Genomic DNA, 9,237 nt, shown 5'->3' with positions numbered 1-9,237 from the left:
GAACTTTCTGTTTATCAAAGGATCCTGAAATTAATTGTTTCACGGTTTACACAACAAAAATAAGAAGCACAACTGAAGTAATGTTCTTTAGCAACAAATGAGCACATTTAACAGTATTTTGATCAAATCAGTTCAGCATTGATAATCATAAAATACTTTTGAAAAAAAACATTTATAAAAAAAAAAAAATGTCTGAATGGTATTAATGAATATTAGGGAAATTCCATATACCTGTAAATAAAATAAATATTGATGGCCACTTAATAACTGATGCTGCTCTTTATCTGTTGTTAGAGATAAATGAAATAATCTTCACTGCTTTTCAAACATGACAACCATACAGTACATAAGTGTTCAGTGTTCATAAGTGAACAATAATCCACATCACAGCCAGAATTTTTTTTTTTAAATTTAAAATAACTACAAAACACTACTATAATTTTGCATCTCAAACCCACACACACACACACACACACACACACACAAACACACACACAAAGAAAAGGGTAAAACTCTAATTATAGAGATTAAAATTAAAACAACTTTATACATGATTCAATGTGTTTATCAGAGCGGTTTACACTCCAAGTCCAGAACTACATGACTGATATGTGGTGCGTATGTCTTAACATGCTCTATGTGCTTGATATTTGTCTTCCATTTGCATCTAGTGATGTCTGACAAAAGTGTACAGATGCATCTGGCTGTTTCCGAAGCCCAGGCAGTCCATGCTTGCATATCTCTCTGGATCCTCAGAGAAGATTCTTCCATAGAAGAGCCTTTTTCAACATCGATAGCAGATGAATGTTCAAGTGGTTCATGGTGCAAAGGTGTTGTGACATTTTGATGAATATGCAGCATTCCACCAGTGTCTCTCTTAAGCAGCCGACATGCCACTGGCCATCCTTCCTCCGAACTTGGTATGAGGCCCAAATTCACTCGATCAGCATGATCACATAATGGAAGCTAAAAAGGATGTCCAAAAAAGTTTATTAATTCAACTGACCAGATGTGCAAAAAGCAAAATGACGTTAAGTGCGTTCATGATTAAGTCAAGAATACCTGCAAAATGCTGTCAGAAAAATCATGGTACTCAAAGGGAAAACACATTTTTGACCCCACTGACAAATGTTTTAAGCATAACCTCACTTTAATCTTGTTCAGTTTCACAGAAAACATGACTTCATATCTTCATTTTGCATCTCAAGTAAATGTTTCTTGATTTAAGAAAATTGATGAGCTGATTCTCATCCACAACAAAAATGTTTTTTTTTTTAATCTAAAATATTAGTAAGTGAACTTAAGATAATGTTAATCAGCACTTTTGCATCTCAGTGTAAAAGCGGTTATCCTGACCTGTTTGTTGTCTCCTTGATGGACAGTGCAGCGGTCTGACACACCGTTGACCTGCAGGTTTCTCTGTAGAGCTTTTACTGCATCTGGGTTCCATTCACATGCATGCACATGAGCAGCCTTAGCATGTACCAGATATGGAAGAGTGAAGTAGCCAATCCCTAGACAGTGGGGCAAAATATGATCATACATCTTGGGTGATTAAAAACCATTCCAATGGTACACACTGCATTGCTTTTACCTGCATATAAGTCAACCACGGTCTCTCCACTACAGTCAAAGGAGGCTATTCTGAGCTTCTCTGTGATATTCCCAGAAGAGAACATGCACTTGGTGACATCAAACTCATACCTAAATTTTAGTCAGACAGAATAATTTATTTGAATATTTATTTAATATGTTGAGATTTGATCATCTTATTGGTTACCTAATGTGGTTATCAATGTGTGTTACATAGCTGCTGTCTCCCAAAAGCATAGTCACTATAGGTGTACGATAACCATCCTGGGAGATTTTTTTTATTTGTGCTATACGTTTCACTCCCAGCGTCAGGGCAACTGCAGTCCAGAATTCAGATCCTAAAACAAATAAATATATTCAAAAATATATTCAAGACATTTAAGCTAATTACTATGAGTTGTTACTCTGGAAAAAATATATTAATGCAGAATATTTAATCTAATTGTTTTATATACAAGCCTGGATGTGTCTGAGATTCAATATCACCCACCAATTTCTTTCCATATTGCATTAGAAAAGGAGCCTTCACTAAACAGGACAAGATCTCCATGGCATTGCCATCGGCTAGGAATGTCTCTCTCTAGATCTTCACTCCATTTTTCTCCTTTAGAAGCCAGCAAGGACTGTGCAGTCTCTATAAGCCTCTTATGAGAAGATTTAACTTTGCCCTTCTTTGATAATGGGGGAGCCTAGAAAAATAAGCAGATATACTGACGCTCAGATGTTCAGTGAATTGGGTGCAAACATATATCGTTAATAATTATGACTGCTTACCTGGATATCAACAATTTCACAAAAGCTGTCCTGTGCGACATCTTTTCTTAGTGCCACTAGATCAAGCTGTGCCAGAACAGATGCTATGACTGGAAGGGTTACAGTCCCATCTGAGTGTTTCTGTGCACAGTACTTGCGGTCCAGAACACCTTGTGACAGTAGGTATTTTCTGAAAAACAGTTATACATAGTAATTCACCAGCAGGTTTCTAAATAGAGAAACATGTAAAACCATTCAAGTTAACTGGTTTCAACATGACAGCAACTTCCTTACTTATTTTACCCACATGTTTCATGGAATATTTCAGTATTAAGATAAAGAGATACTTTATGTTTATAATTAACACTCAAAAAAAAAAAAAAGCTTTATTTAATAACTGTGATATATTTTTGATTGCAAATGCAAAAGGAATACAAAGTTTACAAAAAACAAGAACCCGATATCAACAGATTGCTCATTTAAATTAAACTTATTAATAATTTTACATAAAGGAAATTATGCCACAGAGACCCAGAGAGCAACTATTTGTATGTATCCTACCTGTACATTTGCGCGTGACGCTGCGGCACTTTTAAACACGGAATTACAACCATTTTCCACAGGAGGCGTTAGAAAAGTAATCAAAATATATTAATTATCTAAAAATAATAATAATAATACGGGAGTCCATCAAAACCCTATTTAAACCTTACAGGAATAATCGACATGAACAAGACACCGTCGCTTTCGAATAATATGGTTCCTAGTCGGTTCCGAGTTCCTAGTAGGAATATTATCAGTGTTGCACTTGTAGATCTCCTGAAAATAGGAAGTAGTGCGCTGTATCATAAAAGAAATATAAGAGACGTAATTATAAAGTTCTGTGTGTGTCTGTTATTTATTTATTTATTTTTTTAAATATATATACATATATATAAATTGAAATTATAATACTACTACTAATAATAACAATACAGTAAAAATACTGTCTTTTTTCGAGTCATCAACCGACGACACCAGTGAACGGTAGATGGCAGAATGCTTTGGATTTTACCGCGAAAAACATCCGCGTGGTAGAGAAGAAATACAAAGCGCCAGATCACAGTAAACTCAGCTGTCCCACGTGACACTTTATAAACAGAACCAAAAACAAGCGAGGTAAGATATCAGTTAGACAATTATACCTCCACTTTGCCGTACTCTTTTACAAATTTAGAGAGGTTCAGTTCTGATAACATTGATGTAAACCGCTTTTTTTTTTTTTTGATCCTCTAGCATTATATCAACTGGAAAAGTGTACAGTTTATTATAGAAGACATGTCTTTAATTCAACTTCACTTGACAACTGCTATATTAATAATACAGTTGTATACATGAATCTTTTAATAGACAATCAGTCTTTCACTGTCATTTAATGCATTTTGAATAGTAAAAAACAAAACAAAAAAACGAGTAAAAATAGTAACGGTAAACCTATAGCGGGGCATGTTGTCACGCTGTGTGCGCGCGCGCAAAGTTGTCACAATAGCCCTGCCTTCCCTTATATGTGACCCTGGACCACAAAACCAGTCATAAGTGTCAATTTGTCGAAATAATATGAATAAATAAGCTTTCCATTGATGTATGGTTTGTTAGGATCGGACAATATTTGGCTGAGATATAACTATTTGTGAATCTGAGGGTGCAAAAAAATCTAAATACTGAGAAAATCACCTTTAAAGTTGTCTAAATGAAGTTCTTAGCTATGCATATTACTGATCAAAAATTAAGTTTTGATATATTTACAGTAGGAAATTCACTAAATATCTTCATGGAACGTGATCTTTACTTAATATCCTAATGATTTTTAAAATAAAAATACAAAACCCATACAATGTATTTTTGGCTATTGCTACAAATATACCCCAGCGACTTAAGACTGGTTTTGTGGTCCAGGGTCACATATATTAATGAAATGACACTGTTAGTAATAGCCACATTTGCATTACACACTTTGTTTAACTAGATGTCAGCGAACAGTTGTGTCACATCTATCCGGCTTGATTCCCTCAAGCAAGCTGACAATCCACAGATCCACTTGTTGCCTTGTGAAATAGAGCATAACGGACCTGCTGAAGTCTTCAAGTTCTTTAATCCCACTGTGAAGGAACACAAACACGGTTAGTTAAATACAAGTACACACCTCGAGAATGAAACGAGTTGAAGTGCTCCACCCGATAAACGTAAGTTTGTGTTGTGCAGAAACGACAGTGTCTTTCAGAGGTCGGGGGCTGACGGGTCAGGAATTGCATTGCCCACAAGGATATAAAGGACTAGTGCTAAAAGAGGTCCAGAAGCCTGCATCTGATCAAGAGGTACCTGCACTGTGCCTTACTTTTGAATTCACTGATATCATGAATTTCTAAATAACATGATGCTTTTTAGAACACTAGTTGTTAAATTGTTTCCCTGTTATTTGTTTTTAGGATCGAGTAGTGAAAGTTTCTTCAGTGTTCCATCATTTCACATACTGGAATTTGGAGACTCCTCCCACATCTGATGATGGAGTTGTGATGGCGATGGCATGGCCTCAGCTAGCAGAGGCAGTCAGTACCTTTTGATGACTATTAATCTCATTAGAATCTGCTCTAAAAACATCTCTCTCAATTCACTTAGTATTAATGAACTTCTAAATTAATACCCCTTTCTGCAGATGCATGGACCAGTGGACGACTGATAATGGACACTGTTTTATTGTGGAGATCTGCTTCTCAAGTACATTGTTACAGTTAAACAAATGTGAAAATGAATCTTTGTTGGAAGACCGAATTAGTAACTTACTGTGTTGTTGTATTAACCACCATTTTACCAAATATCACAATGCAACTTTATTAACTATTAAAAGTCTTGTTTTATTGTTTTCCCTTGTGCAGACTTTTAATTTAGACATATTTGGCCATTATTTAACAGTAACTGGTAGGTTTTGATTTGATGTACATTACCTTTCAAACTTTTGGGGTTTGTACATTTTTGAAAGAAGTCTCTTGTGCTCACCAAGGCTGCATGTATCTGATCAAAAATGCAGTGAAACAGAAATATTGTGAATTATTATTTAAATGTAAAATAATTTAGTTGAAAATATTTTAAAATGCAATTATTTCTGTGATGGCAAAGCTGAATTTGCTGCAGCCATTATTACTCCAGCCTTTGGTTTCACATGATTCTTCAGAAATCGTTCTAATATCAGCAAATCAGCATGTTAAAATGTCTTTAATATGCTGATTTGCTCAAGAAACTTTTATCATAAATGTTGAAAACAGCTGTGCTCTCTAATATTATGGAAACCATGATACGTTTTTCAGAATTCTTTGATGAATAGAAAGCATTTATTTGACATTTTTATTATATTATAAATGTCTTTACTGTTACTCTTAGTCAATTTATTGTGTCCTTGCTGAACAAAAATCTTACTGACCCCAAGCTTTTGGAAGGTAGTGTTTAAGTTCTCTAAACATTTTCAACAACTAAATGGACAGTTCTCAAAAGCACTAAAAGCTGATTGTAATTCATAGCACCTATTTTAAAGTCTTACCATCTTTCACACTCGCAAAAATGCACAAAACACATACACAGCAAAACTCTTCCATGTAGTGATATAGTCATTTATCTGCTCTAATGGATCTGAATGTGATAAGAGACATAAACACAACATTTTAAACTGCAAAACACCACCATGAATGGTGATTACTTATTAAAAGGCCGTTTCAGTGTGCTGGAACCACTCTTAGTCAATTAAAATTTACTTTGCCAATCTTTATATAAAAACAATATACTTTAGCAATGAATTTTAAAACCAGGTTGTGCAACAGTACAAATCTTAACATTAAATTACCACCAAAAAAACTTTTTTCAGTTACGATGGTTGTGTTTGTAAATGGCATGGTAGTAGTCACATGTGTCAAGTTTCCCTTTCAAAGCATTTGACATTTTTGAGGCATGAGCCCCAAAAGTATAGACGCGGCAATTCATGATTTTGTGATATTTTCAAAAGCCTTCAGCAGTACTTCATACAAGTTTCTGAAGGACCTGTTAAAAAGATTGAGTCACAAATAATGGCTATGTCTGGGGAGGATGAGGAGGAGGGGGTGGTGATGGTGGGGGGTCTGACTCGACTCTGCTGCGTTTGACTGGTAAGCCGTGATCATGTGCCTTTCTGATGTGCCTGTACAAGTCTCCAGACTGCGTGTAACTGCGGTAACAGTAGCTGCACTCATAAGGCCGCTCCCTAGTGTGCACAATGGCGTGTCTCCTCAGGGTATAAGCACACGAAAACGTCTTTCCGCAAGTGTTACAAGTAGGCACGTCCTCTATGTAACTCCCAAGCGAGTCATGAAAATCCTCAAGGAACATGGCCTGCTGCTCCGGCTGGGAATTGGCTGGAAAAAGAGATGATGAAAAGCTGGTGGTTTCTGCTGTAGAAGGATTAGGACCTTGCGGTGAGGATGGGAAAGAAAGCGGTTCTTGATGTGGAAGATGAATTAATGGGTGTGCAGGAATAAATTGAGTATCAGTCAGCTCTTCGACATCATGATTACTGTCGTCAAAATCATCCCCATGATCTAAATCTGCATTTCCAATTGGGCCGTCATCCATTACCACGGTCTCATCTACATCATCAGACTCTTCGTCAGAAATCACAATGGCCTCCAATTTCACTTTAAAGCGATCTACATTTTCTTCCCTTGATGTTTGCGAAAGAGTTTTTCTACGCTTATTTTGCATGTTTCTTGCATTGGGCAAAGTGTTTTCATGTCTCCTTTCATTCTGGCTCTGGATGTGTTGTGAAGATCCTGGATTTCCAGCACTTTTATTCTGGAATTGGGGTTTTAGTGTTTGAGCCTGCATAAAAACTCTAGGTTCATGTTCTTGAGCAGTACTAGTGTTGTCCACACTGCTCAGAGCCACGGCAGTGGCTACAACAGGTTGCGTCTCTGTCTGAATTAGTTCTGTCGTACTACATGGACTTGAAAGTGCTGACTCAAGGCTAGCAGACCGTGCCGATATTCTTGTTTTGTCAGGTCTAGGTGAAGAACGATATGTGGACGGACCCGAGTCCATTCCTGGTTGGGTCGTGTCTGCCATTTCTGAACTCTTCGCACTGTGTGTGAGGAGATTAGCCATCCCTGCTTGTGTTTCGGTCTTGGTATCGATATAAAGTGACATTTGTTGGTTTGACTGTGGACAATGTCTTACTGCGCCATCTCTTTCGGTTTCTGCACAAGGTACGTCTTCTCCACTCGAGCCATCAAGTTCTCCAGGTTTAGCTGACTCGTTTGCACCAACTTCCACTCTTGTACTATCCGCCTCAGCCAATCCTCGACCCTGCAGTCTTCTCTTACAAACTCGCACCACGTCATTCATATGTAGGAAGCTGGCTGCGGCGAGCACGTCCTCTGGAGGGGGGTGGGCTGCTAATCGCAGAACCCCTTCGTACATAAAGTCAAGGAGGAGCCCAAAGGCTTGTGGGGTCACGATATCTCCATTAATAGTGACTGTGTCTCTTTGTGGCCCTCCGTTGATTGTGCTGGTATTCCCCATTGACTGATCGGAGTAAAACATATGGAAGAAAGGGGAGAAAGAGGCCAACACGGCACGGTGGGCTCCGAAACGAGTCGGGCCGACCTGCACACTGCAGTCACATAGGAAACCTTGTAGACGCTGAGAGCGCAGGCTGGACAAGAGCTGCTGACTATGTCCTGGAAACTCCATTTCCACTGACAACCTTGTAAAAACAGAGCCGTGGTATACTGTTAATATATAGTTTATGCAGTGTGTATATCATCATAATATTACCATGATATAATTTATAATATTCTTTGTATATTGTAATTCTTGTTCAGATTTGTTTCTTACAGAAATGTCCAGAGTGCTGACAAAGTCCCCAGGTCCACTGTAACATCAGCTCTTTTGTATCACCATCGTGTTTGTTTTATGTCAACATTCTCTTGACATCGACAGTTATTCACGATTCCAGTAAATTCATATGCTTCAATCCTGAAGCAATACAAACGGATTCCTCATCTTCTGGTATTCTTCACACAGCCTATCTCTAGCATAGGTTATTACACAAAACCTTCACCGGAGCATCGTAATATAAATCGAAAGCAGTGCCACCGTCTGGTATATTTATTCTCTAATATGTAGAAAACAAATGTAGGCGTTACGGCAATGTTTTCTTTTAGAACAATACATTACACACTTCTACGTGTGGTACGTTCAGTTTGTATGCGCGAGCGTGCTCTGCCACCTACTGGCGAGGAGGAGAACGAAGGCGGAAGCGGTAACAAAAGTGTCCACAAACAGTGGTTTCCAATCTGCTCGGAGTACACACATGAATAGACAAGAAAATAGAAATAAGATTTAGATAAATAGAATTAAAAAAATTATAGTAAGAAATTAAAAATACACAAAATAATAATACTGAATTAAATATATACATATATTAATAATAATATTGTTATCATCTTAAAACCATCATCATTATTGTTACTTAATTTCAATTTAAGTCTTTAGCAATCTGTTTATTGAAGAGAAAATTGTGAAAAAATTATTTACAGGGATAATGGGGGTCATATAAATAGTTACATACAAATCAGTGTTAATTTAGTATAATTGAGATAATATATTTTAATTCATTTTTATTTTTATATTTTTCCGTTTAAATTTTAGTTAAAGCTGTAGCACGTTTTTGACATTTGTATTGTTGTTTTTAACATCTAAATAGTTTTTATTAATTATATTTTCAGTTTTCGTTTTAGTTATTTTAATACATTGTTAAACTAAATTTGACTTGGAAACTAGCTGAAATAAAATAAGTTTAGTTTAAAAAATATGTGTATATATATATATTTC

At 36.6% G+C, this 9,237-nt stretch overlaps 3 protein-coding genes across 3 annotated transcripts; 1 reads left to right on the top strand and 2 right to left on the bottom strand.

Moving 5' to 3' along the window:
• Positions 1-391: 391 nt before the first annotated feature.
• On the bottom strand, positions 392-3,118 carry trmt12 (tRNA methyltransferase 12 homolog). Its single transcript, XM_058798373.1, has 7 exons — positions 2,908-3,118; positions 2,368-2,536; positions 2,084-2,282; positions 1,781-1,931; positions 1,595-1,704; positions 1,357-1,514; positions 392-966 (listed from the first exon to the last, which is right to left on the bottom strand). Exons 1-7 carry the CDS (start codon positions 2,958-2,960, stop codon positions 568-570), a joined length of 1,239 nt encoding a protein of 412 aa, XP_058654356.1. The 5' UTR covers positions 2,961-3,118; the 3' UTR covers positions 392-567.
• A 228-nt stretch (positions 3,119-3,346) lies between these two features.
• Positions 3,347-5,245, top strand: rnaseh2c (ribonuclease H2, subunit C). Its single transcript, XM_058798870.1, has 5 exons — positions 3,347-3,504; positions 4,352-4,505; positions 4,588-4,700; positions 4,812-4,931; positions 5,039-5,245. The coding sequence occupies exons 2-5, from the start codon at positions 4,352-4,354 to the stop codon at positions 5,060-5,062; spliced, it is 411 nt and encodes a 136-aa protein (XP_058654853.1). The 5' UTR covers positions 3,347-3,504; the 3' UTR covers positions 5,063-5,245.
• Positions 5,246-5,395: 150 nt separating this feature from the next.
• Positions 5,396-8,634, bottom strand: zbtb3 (zinc finger and BTB domain containing 3). Its single transcript, XM_058798869.1, has 2 exons — positions 8,239-8,634; positions 5,396-8,107 (listed from the first exon to the last, which is right to left on the bottom strand). Exon 2 carries the CDS (start codon positions 8,092-8,094, stop codon positions 6,442-6,444), a length of 1,653 nt encoding a protein of 550 aa, XP_058654852.1. The 5' UTR covers positions 8,095-8,107; positions 8,239-8,634; the 3' UTR covers positions 5,396-6,441.
• Positions 8,635-9,237: the final 603 nt, after the last annotated feature.

Source organism: Onychostoma macrolepis, chromosome 14 (assembly GCF_012432095.1).
Source record: "Onychostoma macrolepis isolate SWU-2019 chromosome 14, ASM1243209v1, whole genome shotgun sequence".
NCBI classification, from domain to species: Eukaryota; Metazoa; Chordata; class Actinopteri; order Cypriniformes; family Cyprinidae; genus Onychostoma; species Onychostoma macrolepis.
This window is presented reverse-complemented; position numbering and strand designations above follow the sequence as displayed.

Bases quoted from the DNA above. Each gene is read 5' to 3' on its own strand.
- trmt12 (XM_058798373.1), bottom strand. From the start codon at position 2,960: ATGGTTGTAATTCCGTGTTTAAAAGTGCCGCAGCGTCACGCGCAAATG. The intron at 2,283-2,367 runs GTAAGCAGTCAT...TTATTTTTCTAG, and splicing joins GTGAAATTGTTGATATCCAG to GCTCCCCCATTATCAAAGAA. The intron at 1,932-2,083 runs GTGGGTGATATT...TATTTGTTTTAG, and splicing joins TGCAATATGGAAAGAAATTG to GATCTGAATTCTGGACTGCA.
- rnaseh2c (XM_058798870.1), top strand. From the start codon at position 4,352: ATGTCAGCGAACAGTTGTGTCACATCTATCCGGCTTGATTCCCTCAAG. The intron at 4,701-4,811 runs GTACCTGCACTG...ATTTGTTTTTAG, and splicing joins AGCCTGCATCTGATCAAGAG to GATCGAGTAGTGAAAGTTTC. The intron at 4,932-5,038 runs GTCAGTACCTTT...CCCTTTCTGCAG, and splicing joins GGCCTCAGCTAGCAGAGGCA to ATGCATGGACCAGTGGACGA.
- zbtb3 (XM_058798869.1), bottom strand. From the start codon at position 8,094: ATGGAGTTTCCAGGACATAGTCAGCAGCTCTTGTCCAGCCTGCGCTCT.